This window comes from Eretmochelys imbricata, chromosome 13 (assembly GCF_965152235.1).
Source record: "Eretmochelys imbricata isolate rEreImb1 chromosome 13, rEreImb1.hap1, whole genome shotgun sequence".
Classification (NCBI taxonomy): domain Eukaryota; kingdom Metazoa; phylum Chordata; order Testudines; family Cheloniidae; genus Eretmochelys; species Eretmochelys imbricata.
In genome coordinates this window covers 31,522,895-31,544,499 of record NC_135584.1, presented here as the reverse complement: position 1 = coordinate 31,544,499, position 21,605 = coordinate 31,522,895, and the positions used below count along the sequence as shown (strand labels likewise).

The 21,605-nt window shown below is 50.5% G+C and overlaps 1 protein-coding gene across 1 annotated transcript in view; it reads right to left on the bottom strand.

The window, feature by feature from the left end:
* The window catches only part of LOC144273498 (fer-1-like protein 4), a 103,816-nt gene that overhangs the window by 15,910 nt on the left and 66,301 nt on the right, over nt 1-21,605 (bottom strand). The window contains exons 31-39 of the mRNA XM_077832115.1: nt 12,973-13,104; nt 12,235-12,283; nt 11,452-11,558; nt 10,935-11,066; nt 9,166-9,276; nt 8,453-8,580; nt 7,030-7,200; nt 3,079-3,233; nt 1,525-1,703 (exon numbers count right to left, since the gene is read on the bottom strand). Of these exons, the coding sequence (XP_077688241.1) occupies nt 1,525-1,703; nt 3,079-3,233; nt 7,030-7,200; nt 8,453-8,580; nt 9,166-9,276; nt 10,935-11,066; nt 11,452-11,558; nt 12,235-12,283; nt 12,973-13,104 (1,164 nt within the window). The remainder of the gene's footprint in view (nt 1-1,524; nt 1,704-3,078; nt 3,234-7,029; nt 7,201-8,452; nt 8,581-9,165; nt 9,277-10,934; nt 11,067-11,451; nt 11,559-12,234; nt 12,284-12,972; nt 13,105-21,605) is intronic.

Genomic DNA, 21,605 nt, shown 5'->3' with positions numbered 1-21,605 from the left:
GGATGAATTTAATCCTTGGATTTATAAACAGGGGAATATCAAGTAAGGCCAGAGAGGTGCACATTACCTCTCTAAACGGCACTGGTGAGACCATTACAGGAATACTGTGCACAGTTCTGGTGTCCACACTTCAAAAAGGATGTTGAAAACTTGGGAGCAGACTCAGATAAAAGCTACAAGAACGATTTGAGGTCTGGAAAACCTGCCATATAGCGAGAGACTAACAGAGATCAAGGTATTCAGCTCAGCCAAGAGAATGTTAAAAAGTGTCTACACACACCCACGAGAGGAGAAGACTGCAGATGGATGAGGGCTCTTCAGTCTAGCAGAGAGTCAGAACAAGATCCAATGGCTAGATCCATTCAGACTGGAAATAAGGTGAAAGGTTTTAGCAGTGAGGGTAATTACCCACTGGTACAACTTACCAGGGATGTGGCAGGTTCTCTCTCACCTGAAGTCTTTAACTCAAGACTGGATGTCTCTCTCCAGATGACCTGCTCTAGCTCAGTCACAAGTTACTGGGCTGGATACAGCAAGCAGAAATCACCTGCCGAGGTTCTCTGGCCTGTGCTATGCTGGAGGTCAGACTAAATGAGCACAATGGTGCCTTCTTGCCTTAAAAGCTATGATGTACGCCTATCTACATTACATTCTGTCTAATTTCAGCTCCTTACTTGAAGCCACTGAGCCGTGCTGTTGCTCACTTTAAAATGCTGCCAAGTTCTTCCCCAGAAGTGGCTGCACTTTATCTATAAGTTATTAACTGATCGCTGGGTCCTTAGTTTTTTATCATTATTTGTACTATAGCAGTGCCTAGAGGCTTCAGCCAAGCTCAAGGCCCCATTGTGCCAGGATGTCCCTGCCCTGAAGAGCTTGCAATATAAAGACACAAGACAGGCAAAGACTGGGAGAATGAGGCATAGATAGGGGAAGTGACTTGCCCAAGGTCACATAGCAATCAGTGGCAGAGCCAGGAATGAAATACAGGTCTTCTGACTCCCAGTCCAGTGCCCTATTCACTACAGTCTAAACCAACTGCTCTCCAAGCACAGTGTGCTGCTGTCTGTAGGATGAAAAGCCCTGCACTCCGAGGAGATGGCAATGATTTACTGTGTTCAGTGATGGTCACTTCACTATCAGAAAAATGACAAACAGTTGAAGGATGTGACCCTGAGATATGGTGAAGAATTGCCCATGGTGCTGCAGGGGGAGTTAGGAGTCGCTGGACAAATCTGAGCAATTGAGGAAAATGTAGACAAAACAGGCAAGATATGGGGGGAGAAACTGCTGAATGTCAGGAAACCTTTGTTGTTGATGAGATCTAGTCCAGTGTGGAAGTTTGCCAAGGGCAGAGGTGGGAACTCCATTGCTTGGGACAGTTCCTGCTGGACTGGACAAAGCCCCAGGGAGGAGATGGTGAAGAACAGTCATGTTCTGGCTAAGGGTGTGACCAGCCGGCCCAAAGAGCTTCTCTAGGCGTAGAACACAGTGGTACTCTGGTGTGAATAAATACGTTAGTCTCACCTGCACGAGTCCAGGGTTCTCTGCGTTGTAAAGGGACCGAACCTCCACATGCTCCGGGACCAGTTTGTACCCGTACTCTGGCATCTCATCCCAGTGCTGCAGGACATACAAAGCCTTCTGCTCATCATATGCTGACCAAGTCTCGTCATCCATTTCTCTCTTGTCTTTTACAAAGGCCTCTAGAACACAAGGCAGCCAGTCAGAAGGGTCTAAAGACATGCGGCCAGCCAGATCAACAATGATGACTAGAGCTGTAAGGGAGAAGGCGGGAGCATCCGAGCACACCAAACGTCTGCACAGAACAACGGAATGGGGGGAAGAAGAAGGGGAGAGCTGTGTAGAGGAGAAGTGGTTAAAAGGCCCAGGGAGCTGCTTTTGAAGAAGGCAGAGTGAGGTGGAGAAATCTTTTGAGTAAAGATTCAACTAAAGAGAAACAAGGGAAAATGACAGTGAGCGCCTGCTACCCCACCCCCCAGAACAGGAGAAGTGGGGGAACCAAACCTCCCAAAGCAGGGTCCCTGCCCTCTGGGGGGAGTTCAACTCCCCAGATCTCCGCTGACCAGCAGAACGCTCTCATGGGAGGCTGCATTTCACATGCATGTGTGGTGTTGGGATAAGTGGGTTGTGGTGTTTTCCATATGCTGCATGTTCAGCTCAGCCTATGCAGCTAAATCCAGCCTCCCTCCATGTGTAAGTGAGACTGGGGCATGCGTGAGGCACAGGTGGTTCAGCCTGAATGAGATGAAGGATAATGGAAAATAAAAGCACAAAGAAAACGCAGTAAGGAGATCTGTCAGCCTGTCAACGATGGACAGCTGGTCACAAACAGCTGCATACAGGGACTGTCCCTTGTAGCTTCAATGAAAAATAAGCAAAGCTCTCTCAGGGGGAGTGTTAAAAGAAACAATCAAACCAAACCTAGCACACACGGCCTGCGTGAAGGGCTGACGCTCAGCAGGGCAGCTGGTCCATAGGGCTTAAGTAGGGTGACCAGACAGCAAGTGCAAAAAATCGGGACAGGGGGTGGGGGGTAATAGGAGCCTATATAAGAAAAAGACCCCAAAATTGGGACTGCCCCTATAAAATTGGGACATCTGGTCACCCTAGGCTCAAGCACCGGCTAGGAATTAGTGTTTGGACTGCCCAGTCTGGGCCACGTTGCCACTTGGTATAACTCCATTCTCTGTCTAATCTGAGGTCACATTGTGAACCCCACTCACATTAGTGAGCAGTTACTCATAGTTAGTGGGTAAACTCACATAAGTGACTGCTCACCAAAGTGAGTAAGGGGTTCACAATCAGCCCTTCAACTATGAACACCTTGGTTCAGGTGCCACATTGTCTCGCGTGGCCTGTGCAGCTCTGAACATGCTGCTGGAGCTCCTCGGAACGTGCTAACAGTGGCCGAGTGGTTGGTCCAGTCAGTGAGGAAAGGGGGGCTCAGAGTGCACCCCAAGACATGAGCCTCGCACAGCTGAAGGCCTGACAGAAGGCAAGAGCTGGTCACCCTTGAAAACACCTGGAGTTAACTTTCCCCCCAGACACACACGGTACCTTCAGGGAAAGCCTCAGGAGGGACCTTGAAGATCTTGTTGTTCACTTTGACCTCCTCCCGCCTGTACTCTGCCGAGGGGAGAGAGCTCTTCTTGCACAAACTCTCCAAGATCTGGGTGGGCTTGAAAGCATCTCGCCACATGTTATAGCCATCTCTGTGGGGAGGGGAGAGGAGGTTCAAACGTACACGATTCTCCCTGTTGTAGCCACGATAGATAATATTTCTACTGGGATGTGAGAACTGCCTCCTCTGGCAGACTCTCCACTAGGCGGGTGGGGCTGCCAGAGTACTGTGAAAGCACTCCCTATAGGCTCCCTAGGGAAGGTTATGAAGCAAGCTGTTGGCTTATCAAGAGACTAAGAACCTCTCCCTCTTGGATAATGAGGCAGTAACAGGCCCATGAAGAGAAATCTCCCACCTCACTTCACCCATTAGCCAAATAAAAGCAATAGAAGAAATGACAGCAGTGATCTTTGCTGGGAAATTCTGGATGTAAAGTTGCTGGAGGGTGTCCATATACATGGGGCTCTATCCAAAGTGATAAAGTCCTGTCCTCTCTTGTAGAAATAGCAAGCTCACAAGCAACCTGTTCTGTTCGAACTTCCAAACTTCCCTGCATTGAAATCATTATCTTATTCTTCTGTGGCTCTTTTTATAAGGGTCTAAACAACTTAGCAAGACAAAATCTGCCCCAGTACAACTGAGTGGGGGCTTTCGAAGGGGTGGGGGGCAAAGATTAGTTTAGGAACCTTAACATAAATGTAACTGAATTTTTTGTTTGGGAATTACCCCAGTTTCAAAAATGTTTAAGGAATGATCATGATGATGAATGATGTCAATGGATCATTACTATATTCATGAATAACTAGTATGAATGTATTTTTTTAGTTCATGTTATAATAATTCTTGGCTGCCATATGCAAAATGTACCAATTTTCAAGAGATCTCTTCAGAGACTTGGGTTGGCCAATGTTGCAGCACCTGAGATTTCAAGTTTGAACCTCTCCTGCAGACTCGCTGGTAAACGTGCAGGTCTCTGCACACACACACCAATACACGCATTAGTTTCCCGGAGCACATCCAGACTTCTGCATAGCTGATTTGCATTTGCTCTGTCACTTAATCAGTCCATTTGCATTAAAAGTTGTAATTTTTTTTTAAATGTAGAGCCCTTTTGTTCAGTGGCAGCCTGCGGAAGTGCAGGCTCTGCCCCCGCAGCTCCCACCGGCCGCCGTTCGCGGACAATGGGAGCTGCAAAGCCAGCGCTCTGGGCAAAGGCAGCCTGCAGAGCTGCCGGGCCATGCCTCCGCCTAGCAGCTGAGCGCGGGGGACGTGTGTCGTCACTGCCGGGGAGCCCCCCAGTTGTAGTAAGGTGAGGCCCTGACACATACACCCTGGTATCAGAGGCCCGGTTTGAGGCCTAAGGCCTGAGCTAAAGTAATGGTCAAGACTTTGCTAACATAAAGCAAAGTTAAGCTGTGAGCCAGAGGCAGGCCCTGCTCACAGACGCTGGCAAAGAAAGGGCGGACGTTGCAAAAACACACATATCTAAAAGGTCCTGGACACTAGAGATATAAACATATGCCAGGATGATACCAGAACACTCCGATACTTGCACATTCCACACAGATAACAAGGGACAGGCGGACCCATCCTAAAGACAGGGGCAAAAGGGTAATATGGTGGATAGAGCTGTTTTGTTCAAACCACCATGTACAAGGTGAGAGGCGGCACCTTACAGCATAGAGGGGTTGCACCTCGATATGTCAGGAGTGACGTGTAACTTGTTTGTACCTGTGTATGAGAATGCACCCCTGGGGCGGTGTCTCTGTCCAGCCTAGGGGGCAATGGAGTGTCCCACCACTGACTGAGCTGTGTCCATTGTCAGGGAGCACATATGTACTAGCAGAACTGTAGACATCTGATCCGGGGAGCTAGAGACTGTGTTTCGTTTGGCAATAAACCTGGCCGGGTGCCTTCGTACCTTATCGGAGTCTGTGGTCATTGGGGGTTCTCTCGGGGTCTGCTGTGTCAGCGATCTGTGCAGAGCCGGGGCAGCACACAGAGGGAGCACACGCACGCAGTCGACTGTTATCAACATTGGACAGAGCAGAGCACCACACCGGTGGTGTCTGACAACACCAGGTAAGAGCCGCCCAGAGTCCGCCTCACCTCGTCCTGTGCCCCAACCCCCTGCCCCCTCCCACACCCAAACTCTGCTGCGGTGGGGAGGGTGCCCCAGCAGTGGCCGGTGTGCCTGGGGCAGAACATTCAACAGCCCACCCAGTATGATGTGGCCCTGACAAAGTCCTGGACCAAGGGAGAAATCAGGATGGAAAGGCAGAGGAGGTCCATTACCACCTGTTATGCCGTTGGCGTGGCAAGAGCTGGTGTCTGCATCTCCCTCATTGGCACCAGACTCAACGGATGCCCCAGAGCCGGAACCGGAGCCGACAGTTCAGGGACTCTCCCTTCACTACACAGTTGTGGGGAGCAGTTGGAAGGACCTGCTCTATCCCATGTGCCGGGAGGAACACCGTGCTGGTCCATACTCCTCCTGGAGGAGGAAGAGTCTCCCTGAGGCCTGGAGTGGTCTCGACTGGTCTTATGAGACCATTTCCTCGGTGCACTCGACGGAGAGTATCTTCTCCATCTCCTGAGAGAGGCACCAGCTCCAGAGCGTGAAGTGGCAACACGCTCTGAACCCGAGGGCGACCTCTGAGCCAAAGCAGGCCGCATGGCCTCTTCAAGCAGGTGCTGCTTCACATGAAGATCCCTCGCTCCCTGAGTCCATTAGGTGAATGATTTAGAAACTGAATACCACGTCTTGACGTGCGCTTCGCCGAAGCAGAGCAAGCACCTCATGTAGGGGTCGTTGTTACAGATCGCTCCCCTGCACAATGGACACTGTTTAAATCCCGGTGAAAACTTAACTAACTCTAACTATATTAACTCTAGGGGACTGTGAACTACCTATATACAGCTATCTACAACTTAAAGGTCACAAAAAGGGATAGGAATTGTGAGGTTAAGAACCACAGAGCTCGACGCCAGCCACAGGCGTTAAGAAGGAACTGAGCGGGATCAAAGCAGCACCTCATATAGCCAGAGGAGGGACTATGATCACAAGGCACGAGCGCCACCTCCCACACGTACTGCTAGGAAAATTCTCTGGCTTCGGTGCGCTGATCGCGCAAACACCTAAGTGGAATACATGGCTGCATCTACTTGACGAAGAACCAAGGCTGCCTTTCCAGAGAGTCCTGTTGCCCTTCCTCCCAGGGCCACACTCACCACTGCTTCTCTCACTCTCTCCTGGCTTTCTGCCTCTCCCACACCCATGCACACAGCTACAACCAATCAATGCCCCAGGCCCTGCATTTGCAGTCAATCCCAAGGGAAACCCCACAGCTCACATAACTTAACTTCTGCTCAGGCCTTGCCATGCTGCCAGTGCTTGAGCAGTGGCTTATACTGTTTCCGCTGTCACTACACAAGGGGGCATTTAATTGCTCCCTCCATTTACATTGAACAAAAGGTGCCTAGCATGCCCATAAGCTTTAACTTCAGCCATGTCTACACATACCAGCTTACAGCAGCAGGAGTGCTTATGCCGGCAAAACTTATGTCGCCTGCGGGGGTGGGGGAGTTTTTTCCACACGCTTGAGCAACAAAAGTTTGGCCAACGTAAGTGCTAGTGTAGACATGACCCAAGTCTGTGACTGATGGCAGCCATCAGCACCATCCAGCATAACATCAGCAAGGCTCCATACTACGTAACTAGTTCATCCAGAAGTGATGGGCTGGACGCAGGAAACCCTGGATGAAACTCTCTGGCCAGTGTAATACAGGAGATCAGGCTAAATGGTCATAAGGGTTCCTTCTAGCCTCAACATGGATGATTTTATGAAAGAAAGACACATATGCCAGCCCCGTGTTCTGGAACGTACGTGTCATACTGGGAGGCCACTCCGCAGTTAGCTCGGTGTTTGCTGTAGAATCGGTTCTCCAAGTCAATCTTCGTCTCCCCAATCAGGTCATCAGACCCAACCAAATCATGGTCAAATATTGAAATAGTGAGTTCGGATTCCATCGGAAAGGATATGCTCAGTTCCAGAACTCTGAATACAAAGCAAAGAGACACTCAGTCAGCAGAGAGGATGGAAATCAAGCACGTTTCCCTCCCTGCCCCGGCTCTGATGGCAGAACCGCATGTCTGTGGGCGCAGTGCTGGTGAAGCTCCGGTCTTCCTGCCCCACAGAACTCGCCAGCTTCTGAGCAAGCTGCCTGGTGCTCCCCAGGAAGGAAATATCTAGAAGGGGCAGCACCTTCTCCTGTCTAATTCCCTGCTCCAAACACATTGCCACACATAGGGCTGGACACTCCTGGTTCTGTAACCTCAGCAGGAGCCGGGCAGCCCTGATCAGCAGGTCCCTTTACTTCAAAGAGCTCATTGTACATCATTCCAGTGACTCTGCTCTGTGTTTCAATGACAATGGGATATAACAGGCTGCCGGGTTACAATGGCCTCCCGTTACTTTCCCCCGCTTTGGACAAGTTAAGATCTCCACCCAGGGTACAATCCAGTGAGCCATCTGCACCACATTCACCCTGACTGCGTGTGCAAACCTGGGGGCACGTCCAGGAGCACATTTGTGCATGTGGAACTCTGCCCTCCATTTCTAAATGTTCGCCCCAGGGATTCCCTTGGAGATCAGACCCTAGAGACCTCGGCCAAGCTCCAAATCCCATGATCCTGAGTCCGCAGCAGCAACACAGCGAGTGTCCCCACTGGAGACACAAACACACAAAGGAGCTGGGGCCTGCTGCTGCACAGATGTTCCTGCACTGTCACGATGTGTAATGCTCCCCTGGTTTTGGCTGCCAGGGGCCTGGGGTCTCCTTTCTCCTCACCATTTCTTGCTGTTCGAGAAGAGGCCGGGGGCTCTCCTTTCTTCCCCTTGGAAAAAGGGGTTTCCCTGCTCTCTGTTCCCTCCTGAGTGTAGGTTCTAGAGGTACTATGCTGCTTTGCCCGTATCTCAGGTATGGAATTTAGGGGTGCTTCTGTATCAACACCCCAGATGTTCTGCCTATATGAGTGGAAGGCCCGTCAGACACATGCACCTACAGAAGCCCTGGGCAGAGCCCATCAGAGCTGCTGATGTGTGAGACATAGTCCCTGGCTTCTCGAGATAGCACTACACAACATGCCAATGTAACAGAGTCTCCAGTGGACAGAGAAAGAAGCCCCGATGTCACACTGAGCTCAGAGTGTTGGCTCTGTGCAGCGACCCAGCCATCAGCCTTTCCAAGATGCACCAGGGAAGAGGCTGTTCCCATTAAACATGACCCAAGATACAGCTTGCTCCTTACTCGCCAAACACAGGATTGAGCTGCTTAGGGATGTAGCGGTCCTTTGTGTCCTTCTGCTCTTGCCCAAGCGTTACCACCACATAGGGATCTGCCTTGCCGTTGGAGTCTGCAGGAGCCAGGTTCGTTGCCTAAAATACACAAGACAGGAGGCGTTGGGGCTGACATCCACAGCCACAGCCGTGACGTCCAGGCCAAGTGAGAGCACGTGCAGGGCACAGGGCTACTGAGGAGTTTCTGAGGTGGAGCACCGAGACCTCCGATCCTGTCTGCCACAGGCAGCAGATGAATCTCTCGAGGACACGCTAGTCATGTATCAGTACGGAAGCCCTTAGCCAGGGAGCGAGAGCAGAATTGCCAGTTCATGTCCCAGGTACTGCCTCTAGGCAGAGCATGGGGAATGCCCCATCGGCAGTTCCAGTGCCCTTTGGAGGTTCGGGGGTGGGCAGATTGTCTCCCTAGGGAGGACGGTGGAAACCCCAGCACTTCAGACACTTGACTCTAAACTGGACAAAGCTCTAGAAAAGATCCTGTGGGGACCAATGCTGCTATGGGCCAAATGGCTGGCTGGAAATGAAGCGACTAGTTGGGACCCAATAGCAAGGGCTTCTCCAGTCTCAGTTTTGCTGGTTCCATGAATACAGGCTGTGGGATGGCCAGGGATTCTCTAGCTGCTGATCTGGACAAGGTCTCCAGGACTCAATGCAGTCACTTACCTTAACAATATAAACTCGGACAAGCACCTTGATGGGTCTGTTTCTGGGAACACCCTGTGAGATCTTGTGCTCTGTACCTGCCTCCTCAGCAGGATAAACAAAGAATGAACCCTGCAGTGGAGACATTGAACAGGAACAGCAACATTGTGGGGATCAATACCCTTCTACAGAAAATATTTCAAGCAAATTGTAATGCCCAGGATTTGATCCGTAGCACCGCCTCAATTTTGTCAAATTGAAACTGGCAGATTACATGTGTGTCTGTGCCCTGTACCAGGCCAGATAGCCCCTGGCTTCTCGAGATAGTGCTACACAACGTGCTCTGTTCCCAAAGAGACAGCCAGGGCCTCTCTCACACACTCAGGTCAGCAGACTTGATCTTCTTTCCTAAGAGAGAGGCTACTCTGCAGGGAACTTACCCCCATCCCATGACAACCTGGGGCTGGCCTGCAGAGGAGGGCAGGGAGCCAAGCTATTCACAGTTACCTCCTAATCACTCCTCTGAAGTCAGTCTCGGGAGCGAACACTTCAGGAGACCATGGATGAATGGAAAAGGCCTTTGCTGAAGGAAGGACTTCCAAAGTAATAGTACAAATTATAACTAATCATGAGTCATGGTAGCATGCAGAGGTGCCAGCCAAGACCTGTACAGAGTCCTTACCCCAGACAGCTTCCCATCTAAAGACTAGTGACACAAGTGTAACAAACAATCAGAGGGAGGAGGGTAACAGAACATATGTCCACACAGGCCAGCACTGAGGATTACCTGCTAATTCATAGCCTGGGGTGTCAACACAACAGAGCAGGCCCATGCCCTCCCCTCCAACTACTTTGATGCACATTATTTAAGCCATCTTTAGGGCAGCACCATCCAGGCATGATCCAGGTTAAATTTCACCAGAGGCAGACAATAAACACTCAGCAGTAACAGAGCACTAAACACAGCTAAATACTGCCTCAAACAGACCTTAAACTAAAGCTGGCAGGCCCCAAATGTCAGGGAGAGGCGGTTTTGTGAGCTCAGAGACACTGGAGAGGTGGGCAGAGCCACTGTTGTCTGTGGTTAAGCCTCATGCATCTCCTAGTAGCGCAGTGGTTCACAAACTTCTCCTGTCACGCCCCCTCCCCCATCAGTAACGGAATCTGTCTGTGCCCCCCCCCCCCAACCTCCCATTACTGCCCAGCTGGCTCAGCAGAGGAGCTTGGGCTGAAGGCGAATGACAGCAGAGCTGGCCTGGGTGGATTGGAGCTGGGGCTGGGGACGGAGTGGAGCTGGAGCTGGGTGGATTGGCGCTGGGGCCAGAATGGAGCTGGGGACGGGGCTGGGGATGGAGATGGAGTGGAGCTGGAGCTCGGGGCAGAGCAGAACTATGTGGCGCTCCCTCCCCACCCCCTGTGCGGGCTGGCCCTGGCCCCACTGCATGCCCCTCCGAACGTTCCTCCGTGCCCCACTAGGGGGGATTGCCCCACAGTTTGGGGACCACTGCCCTAGGGGCTACTGCTTGTTTCGGTTCCATGGTGCCCAAGGAATGGCATGAAACTTCTACAACGCAGATCTGCCATGAGAATTTCATGCAGGAGACTTTATGCTACAAGGCATTCCTCCTGACTACACGCTATAATGAAGGAATTTAGTGTCCCAGTTCTTTTCTTAGTGAAGGATAAAAGGATAAAAATGTTCCAAAATGTTCTTACGCTGCGAATTGCTTTCCCCTCTTTCATGCATTGCTGTCACGCATAACATGAATGGCACTCAAATGACACAGTACCTTGTACTTCCCCACAAAGTTCTCATCCTCATTTCCGTCCTCATCCTCATCCACCTTCCCCCGATGAAGTGGAAAGATATACAGCCAGTCTTCAAAATTATCAAACTCATTTTCCAGCTCTGAGTTGTAGATCTGAAATAAACTGCAAGTTATTTAGGCTCTTTCCTTCCAGCTCAGTCTCCCCAAAGGGAAGGAAAGAGTTAATGTGATCTTAGGATGATTTCCCCCATTGACCACGTGGCCCATTCCCGCCCTGGTTCTATGACATTTCGGACCGTGTCCAAGGGAGATGAGGGCACTCAGCACCGAGCTGGACCAAGCGCTTTGTTCCGGTGGAATCCCCATCAAAGGTAAAGGGAGCTGTGCATGCGAACAGACGGCAGGGCTGCGGGTCAGCATTCTGATTCGCTTTTCCCCTTTAGGATCTGTGCTGTGCTGTGCTGGCGGGACTGTAAGGAAGAAGGAGCAGGAGGGAATAAACTGAGACAGAGCAGATCAGTCACCCTCAGAGACTCACCTGCAGTGTAGCTATGAGTTTCCTTTTGGGCCGCACTGGCTCAGCTTCCACTATCACTCCATTTTCCGCTTCCACATCAATAGAGTCCGCATTTAAGTTCCCTCCATCTACAAAGGGCATTAACAAGATCGCTAAATGTCCTGGCTTCTCCAAACAAGGTATTTTCCTCTCTGATTTGTATGTCACTCCATGACATAATCTCAGCAATAGCTTTTGCTTTCAAACAGTCGCGTGAAAACACGATAAAATATCATTGTGCAACGTGACAATCAATGTCTTGTAAGAACTGCCCTTGAAAAGCATTTCCACTATTTACCTTCATGGAAGAACATGGGGCATTTGCACAGCACAGAGGCCAGCAACGAAGGAGACAGAAAGTCACTGAGGACTTGGTACAGAAAGCAGAGTGAATGGCTATTTGCCTACTGTCCAAATGGTGTGTCTGGCATAAGACTAGGAGAGATGACAGTGGCTGGGCAGGGGAGGGTCTGTGCCAGGGCTTGGATATAGTAAAACAAACAAAAAGATTCTGAAGCAGTTGGAGATCTGTTGACAAAAAGCACTGTTTTATCAGACTGAGGGGCACAATCTGTGTGAGCCAGGGAAACTGCCCAGCATCAATCTCTCTAGCTCCCAGTGCTATCAGCTTGGGGGCTGTACTCTGCTTCCAACTGAACAGCTGTCTGAAATATAGCACCAGCGTGTGCAGGGGCCTCTGACGTCAGGTCAGGATTTGGAAATGCCAGCAAAACCTGTGTTTGCCTGGCTGGTCTAAGAACTCACCTGCCTCATTCGGGTCGTCATTGTCCCCATCCTCCTCGTCACTATGGCACTGAAACACACACACGTTACCGCATTGCTCAGCCAGCGAATGCTCCTAACCCATTTCATGCCAGAGTGGCCCCTCCCCTGATAACATTATTACCCGGGATTACTAGATTGATTAACGCTATTGGGAGGGGGGGGCACAGCACGGTAGTTTCATGCTGCTGGGTTCAGCTCATGAGCCAAAGCTGCCCAGTGAGCAACGAGACAGGCTGTAGAAAAAGAACCTCAGAGACACTTCTGATTCTCTCGGGGCAGATTGGAGGATGGCTAGGAAGGAGCAGTAAGATCCCCATTACTGCAGTGTGACTGTCCAGGACAAGTGAAGCCATGTGTAACACCCCCCCCACACACACGACTTTGGAGCCCAAGTCCCATTTTCAAGAGTGACATAGGCACTTCAGGCCAAATTCAGAAGGCACCTAGGTGCCGCTTCGCTCAGCACTGCAGCACCAACCCCTGGGCACCCTGCCACCCAGCCAAACTCTCAGCCCTGAGCTAGGTGTCCACAGGGTGAGTAGGGGATTCTCAGCATGCGGAGCTGGGAGCTACCTTCGCAAACCAGCAATGAAATGCTGAGACCAGGGCCAGAGCTGAGGGGCTGGATCCACACAAGTACTGCAATATTTAATTCCCACTGATCTTGTGGCTGTCATGCCAATAAGGGACAAAGGAACTGAAGTGACAGACCATTACCTGGTTGCTCATTTCCTTTAAGGACTCATAGTACTTAGACCACCAATCCAGTTCTTCCAACTCTGGCTTTTCCTCCTCAAACTCATCCTCTTTCTTTATGAGTTTATTGATAGGAATTTTCTTCAGAGGAGCCTAAGAACACATAACAAAGGGCTGAGAATCAGGAAAGGGCAAAGCACGGGTTTCTGTGAGTCATACGTAGTGGACTGTATTGGTGCCTGATATTAGAGAGGCTTTGTCCCGCACAACCCCAGGGGCTCAGCTTTCCCAAAGACCACAACAACACATGGCTACCTGTGGCTCAGGTTTTGTGCATTTCTACCAAAGCCGCACTATTCCCACCAGAAAGACAATCCAAGGTATTAGCGATGCCAGAGCTCCTGGCTCTCTCAGCAAGTGCAGGATAACAGCACACAGTGAACAGGCAGGAGCTATGCCGAAGAGAGTCCATTAAAGTAGGTACACCAGTTTGACACGAGAGCCCTCCAGGTGCTGCGCAGGGTGACCATGAATGAAGGCTATCTGCACCGGGGGGACAGAGAATTAGACCTTTCTAGGACGGGCCCTTTATGGATGTACCATTCATTCCCCAGTGCACTCTTTCAGATTAAATATTCAGTCAACAAAACCTTTCTGTCAGACACCAGCTAAGGCTGCTAAGTGAAAGTAATGCTCTTCCCGATCACATCATTTACAAACACAAACCCCAAATCACAAGGAGATAGCTGGCTAAAGAGCACCTTGGACTAGGCTCTCTGGCCTTCCCTGTCCTTCGTGGTGTGGGGACAGCATTCAGCCCTAACTCCCTTGCTGGGGATACGTCTAGCCTCAGGGAGTCCCCAGCAGCCTCTGACCCACAACTGTGCTCTAGCTATTCCCAGTTGGCAGGTGGCCCCTTCGGACCGTTGTCAACAGATGGAAGCTAGAGCAGCCTCCAGGCTGGTCTAACCTGCTCCCTGGTTGAGACAGGGGCACAGAATCAGGAAGGCAGAGCCAGTGCCCCGACAGCAGCCTGTAGCCAATGATTTTAGTTTATTGTTAATTTATTGTGTGGTTAGACAAATTAGAGGATTGGGCCAAAAGAAATCTGATGAGGTTCAACAAAGACAAGTGCAGAGTCCTACACTTAGGATGGAAGAATTCCATGCACTACTACAGACTAGGGACCGTATGGCTAGGCAGCAGTTCTGCAGAAAAGGACCTAGGGGTTACAGTGGACGAGAAGCTGGATATGAGTCAACAGTGTGCCCTTGTTGCCAAGAAGGCTAACGGCATTTTGGGCTGTATAAGTAGGGGCATTGCCAGCAGATCGAGGGACATGATCGTTCCCCACTATTCGACATTGGTGAGGCCTCATCTGGAGTACTGTGTCCAGTTTTGGGCCCCACAGTACAAGGATGTGGAAAAATTGAAAAGCGTCCAGCGGAGGGCAACAAAAATGATTAGGGGACTGGAACACATGACTTATGAGGAGAGGCTGAGGGAACTGGGATTGTTTAGTCTGCAGAAGAGAAGAATGAGGGGGGATTTGATAGCTGCTTTCAACTACTTAAAAGGGGGTTCCAAAGAGGATGGCTCTAGACTGTTCTCAGTGGTAGCAGATGACAGAACAAGGAGTAATGGTCTCAAGTTGCAGTGGGGGAGGTTTAGGTTGGATATTAGGAAAAACTTTTTCACTAGGAGGGTGGTGAAGCACTGGAATGCGTTACCTTGGGAGGTGGTGGAATCTCCTTCCTTAGAAGTTTTTAAGGTCAGGCTTGACAAAGCCCTGGCTGGGATGATTTAGTTGGGGATTGGTCTTGCTTTGAGCAGGGGGTTGGACTAGATGACCTCCTGAGGTCCCTTCCAACCCTGATATTCTATGATTCTAAGATCTTGTAGGTGTTGGTACAGATCCAGACTAACACGGCTACCCCTCATAGAATATCAGCGAATCATAGAATATCAGGGTTGGAAGGGACCTCAGGAGGTCATCTAGTCCAACGCCCTGCTCAAAGCAGGACCAATCCCCAATTAAATCATCCCAGCCAGGGCTTTGTCAAGCCTGACCTTAAAAACTTCTAAGGAAGGAGATTCTACCACCTCCCGAGGTAACGCATTCCAGTGTTTCACCACCCTCCCAGTGAAAAAGTTTTTCCTAATATCCAACCTACCTCCCCCACTGCAACTTGAGACCATTACTCCTTGTCCTGTCCTCTTCTACCACTGAGAATAGTCTAGAACCATCCTCTCTGGAACCACCTCTCAGGTAGTTGAAAGCAGCTATCAAATCCCCCCTCATTCTTCTCTTCCGCAGACTAAACAATCCCAGTTCCCTCAGCCTCTCCTCATAAGTCATGTGTTCCAGACCCCTAATCATTTTTGTTGCCCTTCGCTGGACTCTCTCCAATTTATCCACATCCTTCTTGTAGTGTGGGGCCCAAAACTGGACACAGTACTCCAGATGAGGCCTCACCAATGTCGAATAGAGGGGGATGATCATGTCCCTCGATCTGCTCGCTATGCCCCTACTTATACAGCCCCAAATGCCATTGGCCTACTTGGCAACAAGGGCACACTACTGACTCATATCCAGCTTCTCGTCCACTGTAACCCCTAGGTCCTTTTCCGCAGAACTGCTGCCTAGCCATTCGGTCCCTAGTCTGTAGCGGTGCATTGGGTTCTTCCATCCTAAGTGCAGGACCCTGCACTTATCCTTATTGAACCTCATCAGATTTCTTTTGGCCCAATCCTCCAATTTGTCTAGGTCCCTCTGTATCCTATCCCTGCCCTCCAGCGTATCTACCACTCCTCCCAGTTTAGTATCATCCGCAAATTTGCTGAGAGTGCAATCCACACCATCCTCCAGATCATTTATGAAGATATTGAACAAAACCGGCCCCAGGACCGACCCCGGGGCACTCCACTTGACACCGGCTGCCAACTAGACATGGAGCCATTGATCACTACCCATTGAGCCCGACAATCTAGCCAACTTTCTACCCACCTTATAGTGCATTCATCCAGCCCATACTTCTTTAACTTGCTGACAAGAATACTGTGGGAGACCGTGTCAAAAGCTTTGCTAAAGTCAAGAAACAATACATCCACTGCTTTCCCTTCATCCACAGAACCAGTAATCTCATCATAGAAGGCGATTAGATTAGTCAGGCATGACCTTCCCTTGGTGAATCCATGCTGACTGTTCCTGATCACTTTCCTCTCATGTAAGTGCTTCAGGATTGATTCTTTGAGGACCTGCTCCATGATTTTTCCGGGGACTGAGGTGAGGCTGACTGGCCTGTAGTTCCCAGGATCCTCCTTCTTCCCTTTTTTAAAGATTGGCACTACATTAGCCTTTTTCCAGTCATCCGGGACTTCCCTCGTTCGCCACGAGTTTTCAAAGATAATGGCCAATGGCTCTGCAATCACAGCCGCCAATTCCTTTAGCAAGGAAACCTTCCTTCCCAGTAGGTCTAAGCCTTTCCCCTCTTCAGCTGTTGGCATAGATCAAGGATGTTGCTGCTTGGATCTCTCTGAAGCAGCCTGACTACCAGCAAATTGGGAGCTGGGTGTGAGAATTGAAATTCTGAGCCCTTGGCTGGCACATAATAGAGTCTTTCCACACCTTTGGGGGTAGGAGCACAGAAGGTGAGGGTATGCTGCACTGTCTTAGTATGGCCTCATTGACCGACAGGGCAATTCTCATAGGTGCCAAGGCATGGAGGATATTCAAGAGCTTGTGCTGAGAGTCTTGGATTTCTTCTAATGGGATCTGAAGTTCCCAGGCAACTCTGTGAAGCCGGTCATGAGATTGTTTAAGGTCATCCTGAGGGGATACTGAGGTCACTGCTTCGTCTGGCGATGATTATGTAAATCTAGTCGGTTCCAGTGGAACTGCCAGAAATGGAGCACAGTATTTCTCCTGTCATCAGATCTGGGGGCAAGTTCAGTGGTTCTCTTGGAGGGGAAGCAGGTAGTGACTCCCTGTTGGAGAGGACGGACTCTGAAGGAAAGTACTGTTCCCATGGTCTCCAGTATGGCCAGTAGAAGGGATAAAAGGGTGGTCGTAGAGTCCCCATGGTATGGGATACCAATGGCTCCTGAGGCACATTGCTCCCAGGATCATGCAGGTCTCCTGGGAAAAGGATAGGAGTGGTACAGGAGAGGTGGTTCTTCCAGTGGATCTGAATCTCTTGAGGAAGAAAATGCAGGTTTGGGCTCCAGCGATGGTACTGTCAGTGCCGCCGGAGAGGCATAGGCTGTGTACAGAAGGGCAACAAGCTCCACACTGCCGGGGGTCATTCAGAGGAGATATGAGGTCCCTGGAGACTGAAGGTCCTGAGGAAGAGGGGGATTCTGGATCCGGGAGAGTCAAAACGTCTTGTAGCACAGCCACGGATCTGGATCTCCCAGGTGTCAGAGAGATTCTCTTTCTGTTTGGGCCTTTGGTGCCAAAGATGGTATCCAGTGGTGGTCGGTCCTCACCGGTACTGGAGGGTCATGGGTCTTGTGAGGAGTCATTGACAGTGGTACCAACAGAGCCCAGTCTGGAGCCAGTGGAACCCAGTGCTTCTGGGCTTTCTTCTCATGCCTAAGGGACTTAGGACTTACTAAGTCCTCAGGGGCAGAGCTGGTGGATGGAGCGTCTCATTTTTAGAAAGGGAAGACTTAGTCCCATGCTTATGGGGAATGCTTCCGAATGTCCCGAGTAGGCCCTACCACGGGGTCTGTAGGGATGGATTCTCCAGCACTGAAGTTGGACTTTGTAGCAGGAGGAGCACTCCTTGCTGATTCAGGCCAGTGTACGCGGCGGGAGGGAGGGACATTGTTCAGGGGCCTGGGTCTGACTGGGGTCTCATGGCCGTCTCTATGAGGTATTTATGGAGGCAAAGTGCCCGCCCTTCTCAGGTACAGCTGGGGAGGGACTAATAGAAACTGCACCAAGCTGCAATGTGAGCTCCCCGATGTGGAACACACCCCGCTGGTGCCTGCTCGCTCCACTGCTTTAGTGGGAGAGCGCTCTCTGTCCTCCTCCTTCTTCTTGTGCAGCACCGACGAATGGGACCGACGATGGGCACTTGCACTGGAGGAGGTCTTTGGCACTGGGGAATGGCGGTGCCAGGGGTCCTTGGAGCCGAGTCCCTTCTTGGCACCATGGCCTCCCTTACCAAGACTGGTGCGCGCCGCACCGAAGTGCCAGGCTTGGGGTTGGACGCCACCTGGGCTGGCTGTGGACAAAGGGCTGACCCCACAAGCTGCAGTTTCAGCCTAAAGTCCCTTTCCTTTTTGGTCCTTGGTCTGAGGCCTTTGTAGACTTTGCACTTGTCTGTTTGGTGTGCCTCTCCCAGGCACTTCAGACAGGAGTCATGTGGGTCTCCCTTTGGCATAGGCTTCAGGCAGGACCCACATGGCTTGAAACCCTGAGACCGAGACATGCCCCAGTTCCCGGGAGGAGAAACAAGATGGGTGGGTGACCCCCAACTGAAACTTATCTAAACAATCTATTTATACTAATTATAAGATTTTAACTATTTACAGGTAACACTGAACGAAAGTCTGCTACAGGATTGCTTGCTGTTCGCAAGAGAGAAGCTACTCCAACGACCGTCACTGGCAGCAAGAAGGGACTGAAGAGGCGGTGGGTCAGCAGGGACCTATATACACTGCCATGAAGGTGCCACTCCAGGGGGCTCCACAGCCGACCCAATGCTAAGGGGAAAACCTTCCGATGACTGTGCATGTGGTGTGCACACACCTACTTGGAATCGACATGAGTAATCGCTCGAAGAAGAATTAACAAAATGATTTACAACGGTTTATTTAGAATGACATCAGAGATGAGGACACTGGAGGTTCCAGCCCAGACCATGCAGTGCTGAAAATGAACTGAAAAGGTGGTCAGACCACCCCACCATTTATCCCTGTGACAGACCCAGACCACTGTAGAGAGAATAGTAAATATGGCAGGTGACCAGCTTGGCTTAACAGTGAAATCCTTGCTGCTCTTAAACACAAAAAAGAAGCTTACAAGAAGTGGAAGATTGGACAAATGACCAGGGAAGAGTATAAAAATATTGCTCAGGCATGCAGGAGTGAAATCAGGAAGGCCAAATCACACCTGGAGTTGCAGCTAGCAAGAGATGTTAAGAGTAACATGAAGGGTTTCTTCAGGTATGTTAGCAACAAGAAGAAAGTCAAGGAAAGTGTGGGCCCCTTACTGAATGAGGGAGGCAACCTAGTGACAAAGGATGTGGAAAAAGCTAATCTATTCAATGCTTTTTTTACCTCTGTCTTCACGAACAAGGTCAGCTCCCAGACTACTGCACTGGGTAGCACAGCATGGGGAGGAGGTGACCAGCCCCCTGTGGAGAAAGAAGTGGTTCGGGACTATTTAGAAAAGCTGGATGACCACAAATCCATGGGGCCGGATGCACTGCATCCGAGAGTGCTAAAGGAGTTGGCGGATGTGATTGCAGAGCCATTAGCCATTATCTTTGAAAACTCATGGTGATCCGGGGAAGTCCCGGACGACTGGAAAAAGGCTAATGTAGTGCCCATCTTTAAAAAAGGGAAGAAGGAGGATCCTGGGAACTACAGGCCAGTCAGCCTCACCTCAGCCCCTGGAAAAATCATGAAGCAGGTCCTCAAGGAATCAATTCTGAAGCACTTAGAGGAGAGGAAAGTGATCAGGAACAGTCAGCCTGGATTCACCAAGGGCAAGTCATGCCTGACTAATCTAATTGCCTTCTATGACGAGATAACTGGCTCTGTGGATGAGGGGAAAGCGGTGGACGTGTTGTTCCTTGACTAGCAAAGCTTTTGACACGGTCTCCCACAGTATTCTTGCCAGCAAGTTAAAGAAGTATGGGCTGGATGAATGGACTATAATTATGGGCTGGATGAATGGATAGAAAGTTGGCTAGATTGTCGGGCTCAACGGGTAGTGATCAATGGCTCCATATCTAGTTGGGAGCCGGTATCAAGTGGAGTGCCCCAAGGGTCGGTCCTCGGGCCGGTTTTGTTCAATATCTTCATAAATGATCTGGAGGATGGTGTGGATTGCACTCTCAGCAAGTTTGCAGATGACACTAAACTGGGAGGAGAGGTAGATATGCTGGAGGGTAGAGATAGGATACAGGGGGCCCTAGACAAATTAGAGGATTGAGCCAAAAGAAATCTGATGAGGTTCAACAAGGACCAGTGCAAGAATCCAATGCACTGCTACAGACTAGGGACCGAATGGCTATGCAGCAGATCTGCAGAAAAGGACCTAGGGGTTACAGTGGACGAGAAGCTGGATATGAGTTAACAGCGCGCCCTTGTTGCCAAGAAGGCCAATGGCATTTTGGGCTGTATACGTAGGGGCATTGCCAGCAGATCGAGGGACGTGATCGTTCCCCTCTATTCAACATTGGTGAGGCCTCATCTGGAGTACTGTGTCCAGTTTTGGGCCCCTACAAGAAGGATATGGAAAAATTGGAAAACGTCCAGCGGAGGGCAACAAAAATGATTAGGGGACTGGAACACATGACTTATGAGGAGAGGCTGAGGGAACTGGGATTGTTTAGTCTACGGAGGAGAAGAATGAGGGGGGATTTGATAGCTGCTTTCAACTACCTGAAAGGGGGTTCCAAAGAGGATGGATCTAGACTGTTCTCAGTGGTAGCTGATGACAGAACAAGGAGTAATGGTCTCAAGCTGCAGTGGGGGAGGTTTAGGTTGGATATTAAAAAAACTTTTTCACTAGGAGGGTGGTGAAACACTGGAATGCGTTACCTCGGGAGGTGGTAGAATCTCCTTCCTCAGATATTTTTAAGGTCAGGCTTGACAAAGCCCTGGCTGGGATGATTTAGTTGGGGATTGGTCCTGCTTTGTGCAGGGGGTTGGACTAGATGACCTCTTGAGGTCCCTTCCAACCCTGATATTCTATGATTCTATGATTCAGTGGGGTACAGGAGTCTGGTAGAAGGCAAATATTCTAGCCACTAGATGAACAGTTTTCTGTTCCCTGAGTGACCAGAGCAGGGGCTGCCCCAGAACAATCAAGAACCTTCTAGAACCAATTAAGACAGGCAAGCTAATTAAGACCTCTGGAGCCAATTAAGAACATACTAGAATCAATTCTGGCAGGCAGACTAATCAGGACACCTGGTTTAAAAAGGACCTCCCAACAGTTAGGGATGTGTGTGTGCAAGGAGTGAGAAGGCGTGCTGCTGGAGGACTAAGGAGTACAAGCATGATCAGGCTTCAGGAGGACGATCCTGCAGTGAGGGTAAAGAAGGTGTTGGGAGGAGGCCATGGGGAAGTAGCCCAGGGAGCTGTAGCTGTCACGCAGCTGTTACAAGAGACACTGTAGACAGTTGCAATCCACAGGACCCTGGGCTGGATCCCGGAGTAGAGGGCAGGCCCGGGTTCCCCCCATTCCCCTCAACTCCCTATTTGAGACAAGAGGAGGTGACCTGGACTGTGGGTCCCACCAGAGGGGAAGGTCCCTGGCCTATCCCCTGACCCACTAAGTGGGTCAGCAGAGACTGCAGGGATTGTGCTCCTCCCTTTCCCCATGCTGGCCAGTGATGAGGTTAGCTGAGTGAACGGCAGGTTTGAGCCACTAGCAAAAGTGGCCAAACTGAGAGCTGTCATGAATCTCTGAG